The sequence below is a fragment of the Vespula pensylvanica genome, chromosome 21, assembly GCF_014466175.1.
Source record: "Vespula pensylvanica isolate Volc-1 chromosome 21, ASM1446617v1, whole genome shotgun sequence".
Classification (NCBI taxonomy): domain Eukaryota; kingdom Metazoa; phylum Arthropoda; class Insecta; order Hymenoptera; family Vespidae; genus Vespula; species Vespula pensylvanica.
In genome coordinates, this window is record NC_057705.1 from 9,545 (window position 1) to 33,445 (window position 23,901).

Genomic DNA, 23,901 nt, shown 5'->3' on the forward strand with positions numbered 1-23,901 from the left:
GACATATATACAAAAGGAGTGTGATAATATAAAAAGCAAGGACATATATTTTTCTTATTGGTTGCGAGATATAACTATTATATGATTAATACTAGGTAGTCTAAGTACTTTGAGACGGTAACTATAGTTAGCAATCGTATAGTTCTCTGATGAGCATAGTTACCATTTAAAAAAGTACCAATGGAACGTATGTCGCCATTTGATTAATACGAAAAAATATCTTTAAGAAAATTAATCTTACATTTTTTTCCTCAGCAGAAACTTTTTAGCAGTCTCGCGTTACTGTCTAATTTTAGAGGAAGTTGATCCTATAAAAATGATATATTCATTAATTGTTACAAAGTAAAACCATATTTGATTCCAATACATGTGCTCCCTTATTAACATCGAATAGTGAATATCGATGAGGATTATTAACGATAGATTGAGAATAGAAAATTTAATAGAATCTACCGCGCACGTGCAACAATTGTCTTCGACATTTATGCGTAAATGTAAAATTTAACGAAAAAATAATCATTAACAGTGCTCGCAGCTAGACGTTACTATAGATGCTAAAGACTCGATATCTACCATTCACTTTTATTTACATAACACGTAGGATAAACGAGATATAGTTCTTTTTTTTTTTATATATAAAAAGACAATAGCAAATGTAGCGTTTAAAACATCAGGTTTATCTAAAACACATAAAATTCTAATCGATTATAATCTAATCGATTAGAAATCATTCGACTATTGTCAGAAACATGAATAGATACTCTTCTTATATTTCATTTTCAAGTTTAGACGTTTAACCGTGTTAAAAAAAAATGAAGATGATCCCTTTTACGAAACATCTTCGTCGTTATTGGTATAAAGCATCTTTAGAGCGAACCTTCGTCCTTTGAGGACGCATATCGGCGATCTGCCAAATCAACGATGTACCATAGATGTAGCTATGCATGTACATCGAAAACGCGTCGTTCGTCGTTGCATTCTTTGTGACTAAGGTAATAAGATAAGGAATTCGTCGATCGACGCGGTCTACCAAACGGCACACTTCTTTTCAGGATTCATCTTGGAACCAACAGGGCAATTGAAGTCTTTCGAGAATTCATTCATATTCGAGAACGGACCCAAAACACGAAATTCGCCAGGACTATGGAATCCCGTCGTGATGCGAAGCTTCATGGTTTCGGGCCGATATTTGCTGCACCAAGTATTGGCAGCGCTTATCCAAAACATTTGTTCGGGCGTATAGAAAAGTCCTGGTAATTTCTGTTCAGGATGATTTCGCTTGACCCATTCTTTGTATGCAAAGTAGGCCTCCTTGATACCGCCATTGTCTGCGATATTCTCACCTTGCGTATTAATGCCATTTAACTATAAGCAAGAAAACTCGTTAATGCAAGAGTATGCTCGGGAGACGAGAGAGAGAGAGAGAGAGAGAGAGAGAGGAATGAAACAATAAGATCTGAATAAGGCATCTAATTACGCAGGGAGGAAGAGAAATTTTCTTACTTTCAAACCGACTTCTTCGACGGTGTAATTTCTATATTGTTGAACGATGCACTCTGCTCTTTCCAGGTAATTCTCTTTGGTTTCTGGCGCCCACCAATCGACGAGATTTCCTTCCTTATCGAATTGTCTGCCCTGATCGTCGAAACCATGCGTGATCTCGTGACCGATGACAAATCCGATAGCACCGTAATTCATGTATCGTGGCCGATCATTGTTAAAGAAAGTCCCTTGAAGAATGCCAGCTGGGAATTCTGCGTATACGTTTGAAAAGGTTATATCGGTCGTATGACTATTCAATGTGATAATGAGAGATTCTTAAGGCAACGGAGATAACGTACGAATACTGTTTTCTATAGACGAGTAAAACGCATTCACGATCGCTGGCTTTCCGTGCGTTATCCAGTCACTCTTGTTAACTGGCTTTCTAAGTCTACTGAAAGAATATTCTATTCCGAAAAGCGTAAGATTCAAAATACTTTCGAGATAATTCCCTTCGGTCAATTCGAGTTTCTCGTAAAATTTCTCGAGTTTCTTATCGTCCAACAATTCGTCAGGATAAGCGATGTGACTGGACATCGATGCAGCTTTATCCAGAGCGCTCTCTTTAGTTTCTTCGTCCATCCAATCGACCTAAAAGGAGTCCGCGGCACTAATGTACTAATGTACGTATCATATACTTTTCGAAACAATTCGAAATTATTTTACCTTTTTCAAAATCTTGGTAAATTCTTCCCTAATATCGTTGACCATTTCGAGGGCATTTTTCTTGGCGTCCTCTTTAAAATATTTCCTCACGTACATCGCGCCAACGCTTATGGATAAACTTCCGGAAACCATGTCGACGCACTCCTTCCATCTGGCCTCTCTCTCGGCTTTACCGCTTAAAGCCGTCGAATATTGAAGCTGCCTCTTTCTGATATTCTCCGTAAGATAGCTGACCGATGCAGCTGCCGCCCTCCACATGACATAATTTGCTTGTACCCTTTTCGGTGTCCTACTCAAGAGCTGTTCCAAACTCTTTATATAGCTTGGCACGCTAACGATCACCACTTCGTTTTCCTCAACCTGAACGGTCGGTGCTAATAGCGTGTTAAAATATTCCTTCCACGGTATGCTCGGATAGTTGTTTGATAATTCCTTTATGGTCATTGGATTGTATAGCAATGTGGCGTTACGTCGTTTTTCATTGGGCAACGATATCTGTTCGAAGGAAGGGAAAATATTGAAATGATACGCCGGGTGAAACTGTTACGACGTAAAACGGGACAACGCAAGAGTCCTCGTTACTGCGTAATACTTACATTCGCGAGTTTCATTTCGAAATCCAGAGAATCTCTAAGTTCCGTTACGGCTCTATCCTTGTCGGCTCCAAGAATTACGGCGATATCGACCATGTAATTGTAATAAGCTTGGACGATTTTATCAGCGAAGCCCTTGGATAAGTACTCGCGTGACAAACCGAGCGACGCTTGATCAAGCTGCAAGCATATCGATATCAGAGTTGTTGATTGATCGTTGCAATTAGGATCGCAACGAGATAATGATTGTCCAACTTACGTCGATAATACGTATCGTGCTGTTCTTCAAGTCCACGCCAATGCTAAAATCTAGGAAGTAGTCGACGGAATAACCCCTTGTTCGGAATTTGTAAACCGAGTCCTTCCAATTGAAATTCTCTTCTTTCCAAGCGTCACCTTCTAGTACAGGCCAACCGCCTAATATTTGCAAAATATCGAGCAACGGTTCTAAACCTTTTTCTTCGATGGCCGCTAAAATATCGAGACGACACAGTTTAGATTGCAAATGGCAAGATGAAGTTTTATAAATTTTACAAGAGCCGCGTTACTTACTCTTATTCATACAGTTCTTATAGAAAATCTTGGCCAACGTGAACGGGCGTGGCTCATTCGGCGGGCTCTTCTCCTCAATACTCGTTCTAAGTTGCTGCTGAAGATTATCGCTGATAACGCTAAACGTATTTACGCTAGTCTTGTCGTCCGGAATGATGGTGGACTTGAGAAAACCACCACAGGCGAATTTGTAAAAGTCGTCGCAGGGCTCAACGTCGGGATCCATGTTCTCCAATACTTTGGACGCTTTATCGAAAAGGTTCGCGAGAGTCAATGCGATCACGTTTCTTTATTTAATCGAAAATCTTTTATTTTATTTCATTCGTATCTTTATTAGTTAAAACTCACCCGTGTGAACGCATCCTGGAGAGAAGCATATGTTTTCTTTCTCCGATGGTTGACGATCGATGGTGGCGGTATCTTTGATTACTTTTAGAGCTTCCGCTGTGGACGGTAGTTGCTCTGAATTAACGGCAACTTATGGCGTGTGCAGATGTTGTGCGTGCAGATGCGGATTGGCGAGTGTAAAAAATCATATGCGATATTATGCGACATTAATGCAAAGCTATTCTAAAGCTATCCATCTCTATGACCGTGAACGGTCAGAAAAGAGTCACAAGCGAAAAATAGGCAAGTATGTATGGCGACGAGTGTCTAACGAATACGAGTACGGTAACGATTGCAAGATTAATGACAAGAATTAATGACAGGAATTAATGTTTGCGAATTCTGCCGATCGCGGGACTAGTTCGAGACATTTTTCTCGTTCGGTAACCCGATGATGGACGATCATGAATTCAAGTAGCAACACGAAGCAGAATGATTCGCTCGTTCTCCACTTTCTTTGCCTCAAAGATAAATATTGGGCGCGTTGCGGTCAAGCTTCTCGAGGGCAATGAAACGTAAACTATGAGCTGCGTGTGCGTATTAATTGTTAAAGCGAGAGGATACGTTTGCGAAAAGAGACAACGCTCGTCGATAAATTTCTTTCTCCTGGATTGCTTCGGTACATCCGATACCGTCGGGACTCATTGAATTTAATGGTGAACGTGCATCGTTTAACCTAGCTACGCTCTTAGATCGATTAATCTCTATTTAATGCCAATTCAACGCTTAATGGTTGCACCGAATTGAAATAATTGCGTCCAACATAGATTATCGAACGGTTTTACGAGGGGGCAAGTGGTAAAACGAGCGACAAACAAAGCAAGATCAACGAGATCAAGATCGTAACCGAAAGACACGACTCGATGTAGTTGCGATCTATCTCTCTATCTTGTTGACTACCGGAGAATAATTGCGTTAATAAAAGCGAACGCAGTCGATAGACGCGCGTCCTTTCCATATGATAGGATATAGTTATATTTCACATGCTTCATAATGACATTTGTATTTTTATGATGTCAAATCAAAATCAGAAGCATTGCTCGAGTCGTCTCGTTTATTTTATCCGACGTACTAATTAATTATTATAGCATCTAATCTTTTCTTTCACCCCTTTCTGTTTTTTCAATCTTTCCGAAATCTTTCGATGTCGATCGACCAAAAATATCGCGGGATGTTAATGTAAATTAATTCGAATATTTTAAAACTCTACTACGTTATCGCGTTCGACGCTTATGTATTTTATAGTTTTACGCGATTACTCCGACGTGGTTAGTGACTAATTTTCAAAACACTATTGATTCTGACGCGATTCCTCGTAATCGACGATTCCAAAAATATACTGATATGCGTCAGAATCAGCAGAATAGGATTAATATATTTTTCTCTTTCTTTTTTCTTTGCTTATTTTTCAATCATTTGATCTCCGGTCGCACGCAACCCACTCCTTTCTCCATTGCGTCGAATGATCGACACGAGTCGTAATCACATCAATTCTTTGAACAATATTTATAACGAGTTTAACTATTATTAATGGGCAATCGGATTACCAGATCTAAATGGAGACGCATTGTAGAAAAGAGCAAATAACATTTCTTACCGTTCGACGATTGCTCGCAAGATGCTGTATTCGCGGCCAATACACCGAGCGCGACGGCCAGGGCGATGCACAAGAGGACACCGGACACTGCGATTACCGTTAATCCACGTTCCAAAGCCGATCGTCTCTTCCACCATGTTGGATTTCTGGAAACGTAGACGAAGGTAAAACAATTTGCTCGTACGTTTCTACATTTGCATCATGACAATTCATTCGGGAATACGAGTGTACGAGGTTCGGAATTGTAATGAATCGTAATTCCAATCGATCGTACGATGAATTCGCGAGGCTATTTCTATCGAATTGCTAAAATTATGAATTGTTTTGGTCGTTCTTTCTCTCTCCAAGTCCGCCGGTTTAATAACGGATTAGGAATTACGGTTGATTGAAATTTCTTCCTACTCAAACTTTTCGTCGTTACATCAAGAAAAAGAAACTAACACGATAAATGATTTGGACATTTCTTCCTTTTACTCGCCGAGCGTCCGTTCATTCTTTACGATTGAATAATTTCTTGTCGCAAGCGACTCGTATCTGATAATCTTTTTCGTTAGAGTTCAATTAAGCGTGTCTCTATCGGATTAGAAATGAAGGAACGATAGTTTTTGCGATTTGCCAATTTTATCGACGAGATCGATCGAAAGAAATGGAAGCCAGTGTACATGTATACATATACATACAGACATGCATACATATACATATACACACACACACACACACACACACACACACACAGCATCTAATGTGATAAAGACGAACAAAGTGTCGTTCGAGATAGCCGAAGAATACATTGTCAAGGAACGCACCGAGGAATATCCTGCGTGGAGATTAAACGTAGGAAAAAACTCGTCTTTTGCCGCGCTCGACGTAATTGCGATAAAATACGTAAGTACTTACTTACTTGGAATGTCGCAATCGCTTCGACCGTTCTTTTGTATCGTTATCGCTAACGTACGAGCGGTGGTCATTTCGCGATAGTGAAAAGGGGACGTAGGAACACCTTAACCGATAAAATTATATTTGTCGATGATAATTTCGATTTTTCTTTTTGAGGAAAACTTTCATTAATGTGCGATAATAATAATTAATAATATTCTAACAGTACAAATAAATCATTGCGAATGAAAAATAAATTGACAAATTAAGCTGGAGATATCATTTCTTTTCATTGGAACGAAAGATAAAATACGAGTTTCAAGATCTTCACCTTGTTTTATCAAATAGCCGTGTGCGATGTACGCTTTCAATTCGGCCTACGTTTGAATGGCCGCTACGAGACTCGTGCCGAGCACGCACATGAATATATCTACTTAAGTAATTTAGATATATCTTTAGGTGTAGCTACTACTTGGGCCAATGCCGAGCAACGCAATAGAGTTTCATCTACGGGACGACGCAATCGAGTGTAATGACCTCTTCGGTGCGCATCGACACGAGATTTCGGACACACATATGTGTTTAATTCAACGTATTCTTCGAAATATTAACGGCGAAGGATAATAAAGATATAATTAGATATAGTGTCTTCTTCGTTAGAATTTATGGTAATACTATAAGGTTTGAGCTGTAATAACGATCGAGATGTTATTGCCGTTGAACGGCGCTTGATTCAACGTTCGTTTGAGAGAGCTCGTACGGATATATCGACCACGCCACGGTTGAATAATTACGAGAAAGTCCATGGTCCCGGTGTTAGTTTATTTCCCGATCGCCGCAGTCGTTAAGAAAGACGAGGAGAAAAGCTTTCAATTAGATTCCTTTTGACGCTTGAACGTTATCGATTTACTTTGTAAGAACGTCGTAAGAATCATAAAAATCGTAAAAATGCAACAGGTTTCTCGTCCTCGTCGTAAATAAGTCTATATGCATACATACATACATATACATATATATATATATATATATACACATATATGTACGATATATATAGGAATTAGGAGAAGAAAAATGTAAGGTGTCTCTTATAAGGTTTATCCTCTAAATTATAATTAGAAATAATTTCTTCTCTTTCTTTATAAATTCTTCACAATGCTCGATGAAAGAACAACCATATTTACATTATTACGTTAGATAACGAATCAAAAATTTCCATCGTTTTATGAGTAACGAGTTTCATCGACGAAGATACGGTTCTCGTAGCCGTTTTACCAGGATATCAAAATTAGATTCGCGTTCGATCACGAATTTGTCGGGCCAATGATCAGTCAATCGAGTCTACGCTCATGAAATCGTAAACGAAATCGATCCAACGAGGAACGAGTATCGATAATTATGAATTTATAACGATTTTAAAACGTCTATAGATCTCATTTGGGCACGCATAATAAATTAGCTAACGGTTAAATCGATTCTGAATCTCGATAAATTTCATCGATTTCAAAGTCTTCGACCTTAGATGTATCTAGGTATGTGTATTAACGTCGCAGAAAGCTATTGTTGGTATATATCATCGCTGTATATCGTTGTCGTATCGTATTTGTAATGGAGTCTCGTTCGATATCGAGACGGTAATCCTTTGACAAAACGATTCGGTTGGTAGAGCTTCGAATCGAACGGTCGATCGTTTAACATACTTTTCATGAAAAAGAGAGGGACGAACCAACCGACCGACCGACCGACCGACCGACCGACCGACCGACCGACCGACCGACCGACCGACCGACCGACCGACCGACCGACCACGTCAGCACGTCGAGTATATACACTAAAAAAGAATGTAGTCCGCATGTTAATCCGAAAAAGAACGAGTGGCTCATGGCGAGCCTTACCATCTTGGTCGAACGTACTACCTTCGGACGTTTCTTTTATCTTCCATTTTTCCTTCCTTTTCGTTTCGTTTCCTTTCCTTCTATTTCTTCGCTTTCAAACGATGTCCTTCAGCGTTATACAGTCTTTTGTCTTGCTCTTCTTGATTTTCATCTTCTACCTTCTTCTCTCAATCTCTTTTATAATTCCTTATGCGACGTGCAGTGGGTAATTGATAATAGTGGATTTTTTCATTTCCGCAAATTACAAGATCGTGGAAGACGCTTGAAATGGAATTAATTCGCTCACTTGAATTCTATATGGCAATTTATTAAATCGTGTTCTCACGCGATTTAACAATTGCCATCAAGGTCGATAATATTTCGTCCCGACTCTTTTCTCACGATTTTCAAATGAAATTTTTCCTTTGACTCGCTCCTCCTTCGGTACGACATAGATTCAAGAATACAACGTATAAGCTACGTAAGAAAGGCAAGAGACCTCGTGGCTTGAAATTTATTCCGAACTCTAGGCCAGTTACTCGAGGAGAGGCAAATGCGATTCGAGTACAAACGATTCGAAAGGTGCGCGGAATACGAATTCGTTCTCCTCTGCCTCGCGAATCTAAAAGCTGATGTATGCGTATACCCGCGGAGAGAAACGGCGTACGATGGTAGTTCCCTCTCCATTCGGTCAAATTTCTCTTACAATATGTGTCTCGTGCTATCCCTTCTCGGTATTATTCTAGAACGATATATGTTTATAAATATCAGCGTACGTTAGTAATTTTGTATGGAGAGGAAGCCAGAGGCCATTCGATACTTCTACAGGTATACATACGAATCGACGGGGACACAAACGCGAGCGCGTGCGCGACAAGCGATCGGTCTACTATAAGCATACCAAATTTCAAGGTGTCTCTTTGAAATACGTACTTACGAACGAACGATGGCATACTTTTAATCGACCAAATAAACGACGTATGTATCTTACATTGGATAGGCTCGCGAAATACAGGATCGCGTATGCTTGCTGCTCGTCAAGCGGAAACGTCGTTTCCTGTAGAAAGTAAGACTCCGCTTATGGAATCATGAAAGAAAAGAACCGATTAGGAGAAGATTCGTCCTTATTGAACCGGTCGCGCACGATCTCCCGGGAAGCCCGAAATCGTAGAAACGGACTGTTAACATGAATCTGGGAAAAAACACGCGTGATGTTCGCCCTCGCGTAATACAAGGAAACGAATAAATTCGTGGGCGGTATGGCAACCGCCAGATCTATCGTGCGAAGATGATAAGAGTGAGAGATGTCGCGATACACTGATCGTTCGCTTTATTAGCTACGCTGCCAAAGAAAATATTTTTGAAATCGACTTGCGTAACGTTCCCTTGAGCAAGAATAATCGCGAAGGCGCGTCTGCCAATGGTCGTCGAGATGATAGAAATACGGCAACTAGTATCTTGAATGATTATTCAAAAACGATTATAATTTCATTACTGTTCGGAATTATGATTTATTCGTCGGAACTACGGAGTCGTTCTCCTTCACAAGTGCGAGAACTTGCGACGAGGAGGGTACTAAGTAGTACTAGGAGGAGAGTGGCTCCTAACAGAATCGTGTCTTCTTTTCGTGCGATATAATAGCGCACGAAGCTCCGCTTCCGCTTATTTTTCTCTTACTTCCTCTTTCGTTTCTTCCTTCTTTCCTTCTCGATGTATATATGCGTCTACGGTATCTACGTCTACCAAACACGAGATTATGCAACCCGGACAAGGCGATGCGATATCGCGGAAATTATCGAATGCAACTTCTGCGTAGCTCTTTTCTAGCATCTCCTCTTGCGGAACCGCGATATTGTGAATATTTCGCAAGAAATATACTCGGTAGGTATTCTAACCGAGTACTCCTAACCGAGCTCGAGGACAAAAGCACGTTTCCGTGCTAACGCTTCAACGATCCTATCACGTGGATAGTATATCCTTAGTTGCATCATGCATAACTACTAATCAAATGTATAAACGTATAAATGGAAATAATGTAACTTTATTATTTGTTATATATTTGTCCGAGCCAACTGATTTTTCGTATCTTATTTATAACTACTGCAATATTTATTTAATCGATAATATTCGAAATATCGCGTATGACTACGTTCGTTGTAACTGTTGTTAAACGATGCGCGTTAAAGCGTAACGTCGTAACGTCGCAACGCCGTAACGTCGTAACGTCGCAACGCCGTAACGTCGTAACGTCGTAACGTCGTTACGAGGAGTCGCCGGTAATTAATTCGAGTGGGTTTGAACCGCACGGTAGTAGAGGCATGATCAAATGAATTTCGGAGCATGAGATCTACATTTCATCGCGTGAGCGCGATTCAAAAGTACCCATAGGTTAATCGTAAAATGTGACTTTTCACCAATAACGCGTGATCCCTTACTTGTCAATTTCTATTATAGCCTTTTCGTTTTTCTCACCGCCAAACGCGTTCTATTTCGTTCAGCAAAACGAATTATTGCAACGTCGATTGCAACGAGAATCCACTCTCGTCCGAAATTACTCGGGGAAGATAAATCAATTTCGATAATTACGCGAGACACGAGATCATCCATCGAACGGCTCGTTGGCCGCTCGTTATCGCGAGAGGACTCATATAAATTCCTCTTTATTTTGTTCTTTCGTGCCTTCCTGGTATCTTTCTTTTTTTCTTCTTTTTGTTTGTTTGTTTGTTTTTTTTTTTCTTTTTTCTTCGTTTTTCCTTTCAACGCATCAAAGCTATTCCTCCACATTCCCTCTCGAATCCGTGACGTATCCGATGCACGGATGATGCACGGATGATGCACGGATACCTGTCATGTCACCATTTTACCATATACATATTTATTTTCATTTACAATTAGCGGTTTCGTCAATATACTTACATCTATCGGCGCAGCATGAAAATCTTTGTCTAATAGATCAATCAAAGGAAGGGAAGTTTTTTTTTTAAAGAAAAGAGCGTCATATTCGACGCTATTCGTCCACGTCTGTCGTTTCTTGTTTTACGAGACGCATCGTAATTGCTTTTCAAACAAAGGAAGAATCTGAAGAAGCTTGGAAAAGCAATCAACGTGCTTACGGCTCGTAGTATTATATATGTTTCTCTTTTAAGGATGATATCGCAAACATCGCGACATTACGAAAATATCGTCGCCGTTAGGGATCGTTATTTTGGCTATACAAAGTGGTTTCGTCCATCGAGCAAGATCAAGATTGTGCAAACGAGAAACGCTAATGCAAGACTCACGAAGAATATCGAAGCCTAATAGCTTTATGTAAATAATCTCGTTCTGTCGGCTTATTGTTATAACGCGTTGCGACTTGGTAGACATTTGTAAACTTGCACCATGAACCTTAATGGTGTCTGGAGGATAAACGGGATCGTGGAACTTTCGCTATGCTCGACTCGACCTTTAATAGGCTTTGCAAATTTGAAGTGTTTACGAGCGAGCATCGCACGAGTGTCGTTTTCTTTTCAACGATTCGTTCGCTTTGTCTCGTCGAAAATCGAATAAGGAACGATCTAAATTTAGGATCAAACGATCCATCGTATCTTTGAAAAGTCGAATATTCTTATTCGTTCATAGTCGTTCGTTTGTACCTTTATTTATACCTTCTTAGGTATACCGCGAAGGAAGAAAAACGATTAAAGATCGTATCGCGAATCTATTAATTCGTTATTTATATGAGCGCGAAGAGAAAGACAAATGTAACGCGCCAACTGAATTTCGATCTTTACGTGCTATACCGTATCGTCTCATTTCGTTCCACTTTGGCGCAAAATGCGTTTAACATGCAGCTCTATTGTTAGTAAGACCTCGATAATTGAATCGATCAACGTGTACGTTCACGTGCGTGCGCGCGCGCTCGCCCCCGCGCGCGTGCTTTAACGTTCTTCGAAAGAATTTCCGTCCGTTCTTTCGTCGATTTCGAACGAGTTGCAAAAGAATTAATACTCCACGATACAACCAAATCGTCAACATTTACGTTCGTTTCGATCGAGTTTGAAGGAGAAAGCGATGCTTGGGCCGGTGATACTTGGTTATCTACGTTGCGTTCTTAAGATCTAAGGACAAAAGAAAAGTTCTCGGCCGTAACATCAATGCCTGGTCGACGTGTTTTATCATCGTCAGAATCCTGGCGTGCATCGAAGTCACAAGATTTCTACTTCCATCGCGAAATAGGTTCGTCTAATCGTGTAATTTTCTTAGAGATTCGAATTCGTAGGACAGGATGATACGTGTGAAAGCAAGATCTTTGCCCGACGCGACGCGACGCGCCGCGACACGACGCGACGCGACGCGACGCGACGATATGATCCAGCTACCTGCTCGCGAACACCTTGATTGTCGGAGCAACGCGCGTGGGGCCGATTTCTTTCGAGATGTAATTGTTGCCAACGAAGCTGAAGATAAGTTTTTCTAATCTCGATGTAGTAGCGATAAGGCGAAGCTTGACGAGGACCAACGGAGTCTCTCGTTTGGAAATTTACAGCTCGATCTCTCGTCGTTGGAACGAGAAAGGCTGTACGTCTATTCGAATAATTAATTATTTCTCGAAGCAGGTGCACGTTTTATTCTCTTGAAGGTTTCTGCGATGGATGAAACGATTGAAACGATAAAAACGATCTTTGTTAAACTTTCATCTTCCGCGATATACTTTTTATTCTCGATCGAACTTGACTGGTTTCACCGATTGACCGGCGGCTTTTTGCCGACGTTACGTAAAGTATCGGTAGACCTATCTAGCCGATAAAAGCGGTACGAACGTATAAATGCGCGGGTTTCTGCTATATACAGGCGGTCCCTCGTAAAAATCAACCGGAAAGAAAAGAAACATAAAACTCGATACGGGAAAGCTGCATCTTACGATCGGCCAATCCGCGTTGCGCGCGCGCTCTCTCTCTCTCTCTCTCTCTCTCTCTCTCTCTCTCTCTCTCTCTCTCTGCATACACGTAAAAATGGCACACTGCGCACTTCTAATAAAAACGACGTCTTACGACTTCTCCTTCGTTACGCGATGGAAAAAAATGATCCCTGTACCGATAGTTCAAACGTCTATTCGATGAACTTTATCGCGTTTTAGTCGCACGTCTCTTCAATTTATTAATCGAAGCGAATTCAATTTCATTAGACACCGGATCCATCGTTTAATCTTATAGAGGAAAACAACGATATTTATTTGAACTGTAGAACGTTTTAGCCTACTGTCACTTATTTTCCAACTTCTTTACGAAATGGCTAAACGTTTATCTTCTAATTACGCGCGATAAAGGAGAAGAAATATCGCAGTTAAATCTAAAACTCACTTAATGACGGTTTGCTTCATACTGTTCGTCATTTTGACGATATTACTCTGCCCCAGTCTCTATTCTTTTTCAAATCCTTGTGTAACTCTTCGTTTTCTTCGTTTGCTCGGCTTTCCTTTTTCTAATGACTCACTAGCACACGACGAACACACACTAAAAAGTTTTTACTCGATGCGTTTCGTTTACGATTTCATCGGGTTAGATCGAAATCCTTTTGTTTACGACAAAATTTTTCCTCCGCTGATCTCTCTTCCCCAAGGTTATATCCTTCGAAAGGATCTCTCCTCTTCTCTTTCTCTACTCTTTCCTCGTTCGAGTCCGGACATACATAAGTACGTGGAACGGTTTGGAGTGTGGCGCCGGACTGAACGGGCGCGCGCGTTTCTCCTCGTATTTAAACGCCCTCTCCCTACCTCCGTGATCCTCTCTCAGTCACTCTCGTTCCTAGCGCCACGGAGTTCTCTCTCTTTCTCTTATTCCTCCGTCCTCGTCACTTTTCCCATGTTGCTTTCGACGCGAAAAGGCACGCTCGATCAAAATTATGCCAGACGCATTAATCGTATCCTTGGCCAGTATCGGCGATACCGCGCCACCGAGCCTTTCCATCGATATATCCTTCGAATGAAAATTCGAATGAATTCGACCGAAACGTATGCGAATTCGTAACGTCGCGCGCGCTGTCAGAAATTCGTCCGTGCAACAGAGTATATCTCTCCAACGTCTATAAGCAATCCTAGGGATTCAAAGGAATCTCAAAGTAATCTTCAACGTGCGGTTAAACGCGAACGAAATCATTCTCCGTTCGCCGGGTTAACGTATATCAAACGTTCTTCAAAATCTCGTACAAGAATCATCGTCGACGGCGAAGGGTGATCGTTTAATAAAAGCCTAGAAAGTCCACGTCGCTGCGCGAGGCTCCGACAGAGATCGGACGTTCGAAGGCTCTACGAGAAAAGAGAGAAAACTGGTTTCGACCGGTTGCGTTACAGGATAGATCGACGACCGTCCATAGAGAGATCCTTCATTAATTACGCATATGCGATCGACGAGGCGAACGGCGAGAAACGTCTGAAAGCTTCGTCTTTCTCTCTTCCCTTCTTCTTCGTTATAATATGAAAAAGTTGTGAGACGAAGCAAAAACGCGCAATAAATTTGTAGGATTCGAGTAGAGTAAGATAGCGACTCGTGGCAATTGGCATAGAAAGAAGTGCTTCTCGTTACAGTAGCTGATCGAAATAAGAAAGAACTTGTTAATGTCTCTGCTCTCGATCTCTCCGCTGCGTTATTCGCAAGGACGAACCAGCGCGACAAGTTTCTAACGTCGTATATCCCTGGAAGGGAAGGATTTTACTTGGGTCGTGGCCCACCGTTACTCGAGACACGTCTTAATATCGAATGAATAAATACAAAAGCTGCGGACGTGCGTAAATTTGACCGAGTTTCAGGGAGTTGAGACAACCCAACGCCACTGGGTTGTAAGTTTGGAAACCATTGTGTAGAAAGTTCAAAACTACTGTCCTAGAAACAGCTTCGACGGTTCGTCGTAAGTGCTCCAGTTAAATGTTCCGGGTAACTATGGTTACCTTTAAAACTAAGACCGATCTACGCACTTGCCGCGAATCTTTCTTATCGTCCGCGGCGGTACGCGTAATGCCGACCTCGCGGATGTCGCCAATTGTCCGTAAGTACGGATACGTTTATGCAATGTTTTGCGCGTTCGGTCACAAAAACAACAAAACAAAAATAATAGTAGCGGCTTGCACGAGTTTTTGATCGATCGTAGCGATCGTTTATTAAGGACTCCTCGAAATGAAATTCGTTTAACGACATAAGGAGGAAAGTGAAGTAAGTCGAAAATGAATCGCGATATGAATCATAAGACGAATAAAGTGCGATCGAGGATCCATTCGCAGACGTTTAAACGTTCATAGTCGACCGGTAGAAGAGCACGAAATTTTATCGATAAACACGAACGTTGGAATGCGATAGAAGGGAAGGAGGTACGACGGGAGGAAGTACCTACCACACGTTCCTTGTCGCAACGTCTGCTCGTCTACAAAGTCCTTGGCGGTTTTACGATAGAAGAATTGCTTAGGAGGCAAAAATCCAGGGCGCGTCGTTTCTGACTCATCGGAGTTAAAAAAGAAAAAAACAATGTTTAAGAGGAGTCGCATCGATCCGACTTCATTTTCTCTTTCGAAGGAAAGAGGAGAAGGGAGACAGGGCGAACGAGAGACGAGCGCGTCGATTCGCGTCGATCGGGATCTTAGACGAGATCCGACGAATCGGATCGAACGCGTCGATCGGTTCGGCCTTCTTCCCTCGCGCGTGGAAGCTCGCCACTTCGTAGATAAAAGGATAACTTCCAAGTTCCGAGCAGAACGCTCAGAATCGGTTGCAGACGCTAGGAATCGAAATGAGCACCGGTGCGTGGGCGATACCTTATCGGCATTCCATTATCTCCCGTTTCTAATTTATTTCAACTCGTGCCCGTGCACCACTGCCGACGAGAAGTTTCTTTTCTTTTCGTTTGTTCCTGTTATTGCTCGATTACCCGTAAATGGCCGTTACTTCGTTTTAGTTCTTTTTCTCTCTCGTCTGCGAAGAAAAGTTTCGCCTAGACCCCCGATTCTTTTTTAAGTTCGGGGGTTCGAAGAAACCTGTCTCCTCTTTCGTCCAAGTTTTACCAAATTGGGTAAAATCGATGGAATTCTGTATAGGGGACCGTATCCGTCTTCGGTGCATGTCAAATCGATAATTTCAATGGGAATCCATCCGCGTCGTTCTTCATTCGCACACGACGATTGGTAAGAGAAATATGAAAGATGACACGTCGATTCCGACGAAGGAAATCTCGGATTTATTCGGATTTATCTGAAAGGATTATCGAGCGACATTGGAACTAGTGATCGCGCGATTGGAACGTCCAGGGGAAAAACTTTAGGAAAAGCGCAGCTTCGTCGATCGTTCGACGAGTTATTCGATATTTAACGAGAATTTCGATAACTCCGGGCATAAAATTGATCCATCGATTCTAGCAACACCTATCGCATAATTATAGAGAAACCATGTACACGGTAAAAGACAGGAAATACTTATCCGGTCGTTCTAGATGAATTCATTTTAAACGGTCTCTCGAAATGCGTGCACGTTACGAATAAATAAAAAGCGTAGACGGGTTATCGGAACGCGCATTAGGATTAAGAAAAGGATTTGCATCGGCGAAAGATCGAAGGAGATATCTCGGAGTAGCGATTACGCACTCGTCCACGACTAGTTCGAAGATTGCGCGCGTCATCTTATTACGGGAGTGCTTGTTAAGGAGCAAAAACGCACGCACACAAATCGCAACACCTACATTGCTGAACCCCATTATCGCAAGGAATCAAGTGTCTCGTCATTCAAATTTAGGCGTTACGCGCAAATATCACGCATGTAGCTATTTATCGCACGTCCATCGTCCTTCTGGGGGGTTGACATTTCCTCGCATTTTCGTCAGGATCGATGCCAGACGAGTCGCCATCGTTCGAGATCGGACGATAAATAAATTCAATGGATGACCTAGGCGACGTTCGTTCGCGACAGAGGAAACAGTTAATCTCTGCGAATTAGTAGTGCTAAATTAGTTTCAATTGCATATGGGAGGAAGAAAACAACGTCCTTAGGGCAGAGAAAAGAAAAGAAAAACCGATTACAATCGGTTAGAAAAGTCGTCGGCGCGTTCTTTAGACGCGAAGATCTGTATGGAGGCTAAAGCGATAGATCGAACCGGGTCGATTCTTTGCGACGAATACAACAAACGCGCCTAGTTGAGCTAGGAGGAGCGGCTCGAAAGAGTCTAGACGCGTAAGTACGCGTAGGCTAAGGAAGCTGATCCAGGTTATCCCGTTATACTTCTAGCTCGACTACGATAGTCATCGATTATCGGCTACGACGAGTATTCTTATTTCGATCGAACTCGAACGGGACTCGGTCTTTGCGATAACGACGCGTATCGATGGAAGGAACGATTCTGCGTTTCCTCCGAAGATCGGAAAAGCGTCGTTAGAAGAATTTTCGATCGATTGTTCCATTCGCATCGTCGAACGCGTTTGCGAATAAGAATTCGAGTAAGAATTCGACTCGTTTTACTGGTACTTGCATACGAAGCTCTATATTCGAAGTCACGCGGAAGGACAGGAGGTAAGAAGACGAGGTAAAAGAAAGAAAGAGCGATCGACGCTCTTACAAAGTTGGACGAAAACATTTTCTCCCGTTTCTGTTCCAGGCGCGATAAAGGTACGAAAGTCAAGGAAAAGCGTTTAGCACGCGTAGAGGCGTTTTAAGAAAGTCGAAGCGTGTCCGCGTCGAACGTCAAAGTGCAACCCCGACCTCGAATTCGGACTTCGAGGATCCAATATGCGAATATTCGATTCGATGGATGGTTAGTTTCCGATCGGCAAAGGCGTCGATATCCTTTCGAGAGGACGAGTCGCGCGTATCGAGTGGTATCGCGACGCCTACGCGGCTCTCTCTCTCTCTCTCTCTCTCTCTCTGACCACGATGCGGCTCGTAACGAGCCCGGCATCGTTTCGATGCACTCGGCGCTAGTGCGCGTCCCGTTATATAGTAATACCCGCGGCGATGCTAATGGGACAAATTCAAGTCACAAACGAACCGTGAAAGGTCCGATAACCCCTTAGAGAAAGGAGTCGTTCCTCGACTCGCCTTTCCAAATTTTTCGTCGAAAAGGACGACGAAATCCGTATATGCGTGCGCGTGGAATAGAATCGAGGAGGAGAAGAAAACTTACCCTTTCGTGGTAGTCCCTTCGTAAACCCTATCGTATAAGCAGGCGCGAGCTACATCGAGAACATCGGCCTTCCTGCTGCCATCTCCAACGTCGAAGTCGTGATATCGAAGCGTCGTCGCCTTCGTGAAATCCGGCTCGTCTTTTCTCATCTTATTTCTACGATCGAACTGCTACGAATTTAGGTTATATATTATCGTAAAAGCGACGACGAGAAAGACGAGCTTGTAGAGAGATATTCGCGAAATCGCTCACCGTCGATCACCTTGCCGAGCTCTCGACGCGTATCTCTCTTGGATCCGAGCAAACTCTTTTCTTCGGAGAGAGAAGAGCAACAAGACGAACGAACCTTGACGACGAGCAAGGCCGCGATTTTTGATTGTTTTCCATGGCGCTTCGCGTACAGGGGCCCCCAATGCCGTGATATTATTAGCAGCGATTTTGAATTTTCGGATAGGCAGAAAAAATGGTCGAAAGCACCGCTTCGACTTTCGTCCAACCGGCGAAACCGCTTACGAGAAAGGAAGTATCGAGCGAGGAATTATGGCGCTGGTATAACGGTAGTAGCGCTGTGTTTGAAATTCTTTGCGCTCTCGGGCCAGGCCGTATCTCTCTAACGCTTCTTATTTTCTCCTCCATCGCCGAGGAGGCAGAATTCTTTCGTACCGCTCGGAACGAGACGAGACGAGTCGCGACGCCGAAAGTTCCTGGTCCGTCGTTATCCGGCGGACGGGCAAACGTAATGATAAAGACGAGAACCGTGCGCCGGCACGTAACTCTCGGGCCGTAAATCTCGGCAACGTTTACGAACGAATTGACGTTCATTTTTTTCCATTCCCGTCAGCGACGGCCAATCCTCGTAGAAGACATAGTAAAACCAAACCGGTTTATGCAACTAATCGTCCAAGCTTTTTTCGTTACACACGCTTCGTGCGCGCGGGAATCGCCCTCGAAGTAGCATTCGCTGCTGCGCCCGCGCATTCGAGTATTATGTGTCGATACTCGACGAAGGTCAGTGTTAATTACTTCTTAACGGCTCGCGCGAACGCTCGCGCGAACGCTCGCGCGAACGCTCGAGCGCCTGGAACGCGAAATAAACTTTACGAGCTCGTCGTCGGCGTCGTCGAAGGAATCGCGAATAACCAAATCGTAATCGCGCATCTTCGCGCGTTCAAACTGAGAAATCCGAGTTTGGCCAAGGATAAAGGGCAACGCCGTAGTAATTAAACGCCGAGATAACCAAATCGACGATCGACGTACGCGATCGATAAAAACGCTTTCTTCTCGAGTACTTACGCACGCGAGTACTTGTATAGACTTTATCGCGTCGTTACGCTCGCCACGCTCGCGTTGCATTTCCCACTCGACCGCGTCTTTTTCCTCTTTTTCTTTTTTCACGGCCGCGTCCCCCTACGAGGAATAGCGGAAGAGCGCGTGTACTGTCCGTCCGCGCCGTCATTTGACGATTCGATTCGCGTTTTCGCATCGTCGACGAATAATCGATCATTGATATTCGTTCGACTTTGACGGCAACGGTCGCTCCTAGCTATCGACGTTGCACGAGAAAAGAAAATTTCTCGCCAATCCTCGATCGATCGAAATAGGAGAAATAATCCCGTTAAGGAACGAACTAATCGCAGGGGAAAACGATAAAGGAGAATTTTCATGACTTTGAATTTCTTCGATAGCCGAGTGGTCGGATCGAGGAAACCGATCGCAGCGCCAACGTCGTCGAGACCTTTCTCGTGGCTCTTCTTTAGCCACGGAGGCGATTTCGAAGCGCCATCTGGCAAGCGTTCCACGGTCTTTCCTAGCGAGTCGCGCCTCGCGCTCCTTTCTTCGTTCGTGCTTGTTACTTACTGCGCGTACCTCGAGGCGACCCGGCGTCCGTCCGAAAGATTCGTAAAATTCGATGAAGCATGGCCAATCCAAATCTAACGGATATGACGGAGGAGGATGCGGCGGACTTGCAGTTTCCCAAAGGTACGTACGACCCTATTCGTTCCGAAGATGTTCTATTCGTTCTCGAGATATGTGTGTATGTGAGCGGTGATCGAGTCGAGCGGAACATAACCTCCTAAGATTCGACCAGTAGTAAGTCGAGGAAAAAGCATGCGAGGTAAACGCGACGAGCGTCGAGGGAGTTTCGAACTTTCGAGGATACGGATAGAGATAATCGTGTAGGAGCGTGTACGCGTCAACATGAAAGGTCTAAAGTAAGGTCTACGTTTTCCTCTTTCAGACTGCCCGTCGAGTAGAACAGAGAATATTGGCCATGACATAGAACTCGTCGAGGTGTCAGTCGTGAAGGACGAAATCCTTACTTCAGATCCAATGTGTTACGCGTGCAAAACCAACCTGAGGGAACCTTACGTGAGGTGCGCCGTGTGCCTCGACGTCGAACTCTGTCCTTCTTGTTTTTCTAACGGATGCGAGACAGGCGATCACAGAAACGATCACGATTACGTTATAGCGAAGAACGAGTTCGAACTGGTAGACGGTAGCGGTTGGACGGCCAAGCAAGAATTGGAGTTATTAAACGTCGTGCAAGAGTGCGGCTTTGGTAATTGGGTGGACGTGTCTAAGAGAATAGACGGCAAGTCTACGGAGGAATGCAAGGCGCACTACTTGGAGCACTACGTGGACAATCAGACCCTCCCTGGATTGCCAAAGATCAACGAAACTAGAGCCAGTCTGTTCGGTTGCGAGCCAGTCCCGTATTCCTACAAGTTGCACGACTTGGAGGAACCACCTAGATTCGCTTCGGACACGCTCAACTGTAGAATGTTAGCTGGATACAATGCCGCGAGATCCGACTTCGAGGTGAACTTCGACAATCACGCGGAGCTACTCGTGTCCGACTTAAATTACGACCAATTCGATCCGGACGATTCGGACGAGGAGTTGGGAAAGTCCTTGCAAGTGGCTATCGTTCAAGCTTACAACAACAGACTGAAGGAACGTAAGAGACGAAGGAAGATCATACGAGATCACGGACTGATCGCGATAAGGAGAACGATGTCTTGGTTGCAGAGATACGAATCTACGATAACGCGAGCCCTCGCGGAGAGGCTCTTGATTTTCATGCAACTCACGGGGGGTATGGATTTCGATTACCTCATGGAAGGTCTCCATCGCGTTGGCGAACTTAAAAACTATATCAATAAACTCGTCGACTTTCGCATCAACGGGATAAGATGTTTCCATAGCGTTTCGATCTTTCAAAAACTATCGAAGCTCCGCCAGGAGAACGAGAGGGAGAGAAAGCAATATCTGAATAATCCGGAGTACAGTTGGAGGAGCGTATTGCCGGATAACGTTGCGAATTCCAACGCGTCGATGGGACATAACATCCCGCAGAGAAGAGCGGCGCCACCTCTCGTGATCAACGGTCTTCCAGGCTACGAAAGGCTTACCAGCGACGAAAAGCTATTGTGCTCCGTGACCAGAGTGGTACCCGCCAGCTATTTGGATTACAAACACATTTTAATCGCGGAAAACAAAAAATGTGGTTCTCTGCGTTTGGCACAGGCTCGCGTTCTCCTAAAAATCGACGTCAATAAAACCCGCAAGATATACGACTTCTTGGCGGACGAAGGATACATAAGTAAACCGAATTAACGATTTCTAACGGCACGATAGCGTATCGAACGAAACTGCATAAGCGTAAGTGTTTCCTCGTACACGTTCGTCGTCCGCGCGCACCCACTGCCGCGGCTAAATTTAAGTTTAACGTTTGAGAAATTACGTTTCGAGGACGATAGCCTATGCGTACCGCCTCTCCGCGATATCCGGACGCGCGAACTAGGCGGAGAGGTGCTTTACCGTTTCTTCGCAAACGAATTTTCTCCGTATTTTTGTTGGTCGTCGTCGTCGTCGTCGTCGTCGTCGTCGTCGTCGTCGTCGTCGTCGTCGTTGCGATCGGTCAAATTTCACCTTTCCTCTGCTTGCAGCGTAGATAAAGCGATTGGTTTTTTTAGAATTCGAGAACGCGGAAACGCTGTTAATATCCGAGGTGTACATGCTGCTGGAACATAGGAAAGCTCAGAACGAGTCCGCGGAAGAGGAACAAGAATTTTCGGAGGTCTTTATGAAGAGTTTGACGTATACCAATCGATTTGGAAGATTTAAAAATAAAGAAACCATCGCAGCGGTTCGAAGGTACACATCCCTCGTCGAGTACTTTCCTCGGCGATTCTTTAACGAGAATCCACCTTTCGTCGTATTTAGAGCGCGTTTTCATCGGCCCTTCTTTGACCGCCCTTACGCGCCGTCTTTGCACCCTGTTCATTAAAGCCACATATCGATTGATTACGTTACAGCTTGTTGATGCAAAAGAAACTGCACAAGTTCGAACTCGCCTCCTTGGCGAACCTGTGCCCGGAAACTCCGGAAGAAGCCAAAGCCTTGATTCCGAGCCTCGAAGGACGTCTGGAGGACGAGGAGCTACGAACGATCCTGGAAGACATACAAACCAAGAGATCTTTGCAGTACTGATCGCCTTCGTTTCCTTTCCCTTACGATCGATCGTACGACTGCAAATATCTGTCCTTTACGTATTCCTATCGAGATACGCGCCGACTCTCATTCCATTTTTCAATAAACGTAAATCTACTCTCTTGTTCGTTTTTCTTTCTCTTTCTTTTTTCTCTTTAACTCAATTCTTTTTTTCTCTCTTTATCAAGTAGCCGGGAGAATGTCGCGTCCAGTTGCACAATCGCATCGATTTGCGACAGGGTGAAGGCGAGCGTCCTCGCAAAGGAAGAAGACGACGGCTGATCGTAGGAACGACAACCGCACATTATCGGCCTCAGGTAATTGCGTACGGTTGACTTTGCACGCTCGAGAGCAGCCTCTCTCGTCATCGTCCCACCGAGTTCTTGAGCAATCGCGGCCAACGACGTCCCGCTGCTCTCTCGCGATGCTCTCTTTTGCGGCGAGGCGTCTTCGCGAGGAGGATCGAACGGACGTCTTTCTCCTTTGCGCCGCAACGTCCAACACGCCCTAATGGGCACCTTCCGAGCACGGCGTTACTGTATCGTCGTTGCCGATCTTCGCTTCGACGCTCGCACCTTTCTTCCATCGTTGGTCCCCTTTCGACGAAGACGTAACGCGGAGGGCTCGCCCCGAGCAGTGGGAAAGAACGAAAACTGCGCCATCGACCGCGTTACGTCGAGTCGCGCCATCTTCCCTCTCGGTCGTGGATTGCGCCTCCTTCGGTAAAGGGGAGCTTCTCTCGAGGTAGCGTCGCGCCTTTCTAGGAGAAAGGAAAAATCTCTCTCTAATGTCGTCGAACCTTACGAAACTTGGAGGATACTCTAATCGCGTGCTCGTACGAAAGGACGGATCGATCGTTGAAAAAGTCGTTGCTAAAAGTCGTGCTGACGCAACGCCCCCCGACGCGGAGCACGGTATCGTTATCGTCGACGCCGTATGCACGGTACCTGTCGTCGGATCGCTCCTACGCGCAAACCTTTTAAGATAATTATGTTGACCGTTAATCGACTATAAACTCGAAGCGATTACCACTCGTTTTATCGCGAATTGAAAAGGTTCGCGCGGAGATAGGAGAACTGTGTCGATTCCGAGAGAAGCGCTGTCCGAGCGTCCACGCTGGATCTTCCTTCCGATGCATTTCCCGCTCTCCTCCTCGTAGCCTTTCGCGCCTTCGATCGAACGTGTTCTT

General features: G+C 44.0%; 2 protein-coding genes across 11 annotated transcripts; one reads left to right on the forward strand and one right to left on the reverse strand.

Annotated features, from left to right (window-relative positions):
* Positions 1–19: 19 nt before the first annotated feature.
* LOC122636268 (neprilysin-2-like) lies at positions 20–18,403 on the reverse strand. Of its 6 annotated transcripts, none has more exons than XM_043827303.1 (10): positions 18,219–18,403; positions 5,338–5,483; positions 3,702–3,797; positions 3,354–3,599; positions 3,061–3,272; positions 2,805–2,981; positions 2,209–2,703; positions 1,842–2,133; positions 1,504–1,754; positions 20–1,365 (listed from the first exon to the last, which is right to left on the reverse strand). In XM_043827303.1, the coding sequence occupies exons 1-10, from the start codon at positions 18,365–18,367 to the stop codon at positions 1,027–1,029; spliced, it is 2,403 nt and encodes an 800-aa protein (XP_043683238.1). In that variant the 5' UTR covers positions 18,368–18,403; the 3' UTR covers positions 20–1,026. The 6 variants fall into 6 exon arrangements, with proteins under 6 accessions (XP_043683238.1, XP_043683237.1, XP_043683236.1 ...); XM_043827302.1 differs by having other exon boundaries at positions 3,702–3,815; XM_043827301.1 differs by having other exon boundaries at positions 3,702–3,830.
* Positions 18,404–20,066: 1,663 nt separating this feature from the next.
* On the forward strand, positions 20,067–22,938 carry LOC122636270 (DNA-directed RNA polymerase II subunit Rpb4-like). 5 transcript variants are annotated; one of them, XR_006328896.1, is made up of 5 exons: positions 20,067–20,198; positions 20,458–21,822; positions 22,196–22,376; positions 22,538–22,820; positions 22,904–22,938. XR_006328896.1 is itself a non-coding variant. In XM_043827311.1 (4 exons), the coding sequence occupies exons 1-4, from the start codon at positions 20,135–20,137 to the stop codon at positions 22,710–22,712; spliced, it is 1,785 nt and encodes a 594-aa protein (XP_043683246.1). In that variant the 5' UTR covers positions 20,067–20,134; the 3' UTR covers positions 22,713–22,835. The 5 variants fall into 5 exon arrangements, 3 of the variants coding, with proteins under 3 accessions (XP_043683246.1, XP_043683247.1, XP_043683248.1); XR_006328897.1 differs by lacking the exon at positions 22,904–22,938 and having other exon boundaries at positions 20,458–21,250; positions 22,538–22,680; XM_043827311.1 differs by lacking the exon at positions 22,904–22,938 and having other exon boundaries at positions 22,538–22,835.
* Positions 22,939–23,901: the final 963 nt, after the last annotated feature.

Bases quoted from the DNA above. Each gene is read 5' to 3' on its own strand.
- LOC122636268 (XM_043827301.1), bottom strand. From the start codon at position 18,367: ATGAGAAAAGACGAGCCGGATTTCACGAAGGCGACGACGCTTCGATAT. The intron at 3,600-3,701 runs GTGAGTTTTAAC...TTTTCGATAAAG, and splicing joins TCCAGGATGCGTTCACACGG to CGTCCAAAGTATTGGAGAAC. The intron at 3,273-3,353 runs GTAAGTAACGCG...TCGATATTTTAG, and splicing joins TAAGAACTGTATGAATAAGA to CGGCCATCGAAGAAAAAGGT.
- LOC122636270 (XM_043827311.1), top strand. From the start codon at position 20,135: ATGGCCAATCCAAATCTAACGGATATGACGGAGGAGGATGCGGCGGAC. The intron at 20,199-20,457 runs GTACGTACGACC...TTCCTCTTTCAG, and splicing joins GGACTTGCAGTTTCCCAAAG to ACTGCCCGTCGAGTAGAACA. The intron at 21,823-22,195 runs GTAAACCGAATT...TGGTTTTTTTAG, and splicing joins GGCGGACGAAGGATACATAA to AATTCGAGAACGCGGAAACG.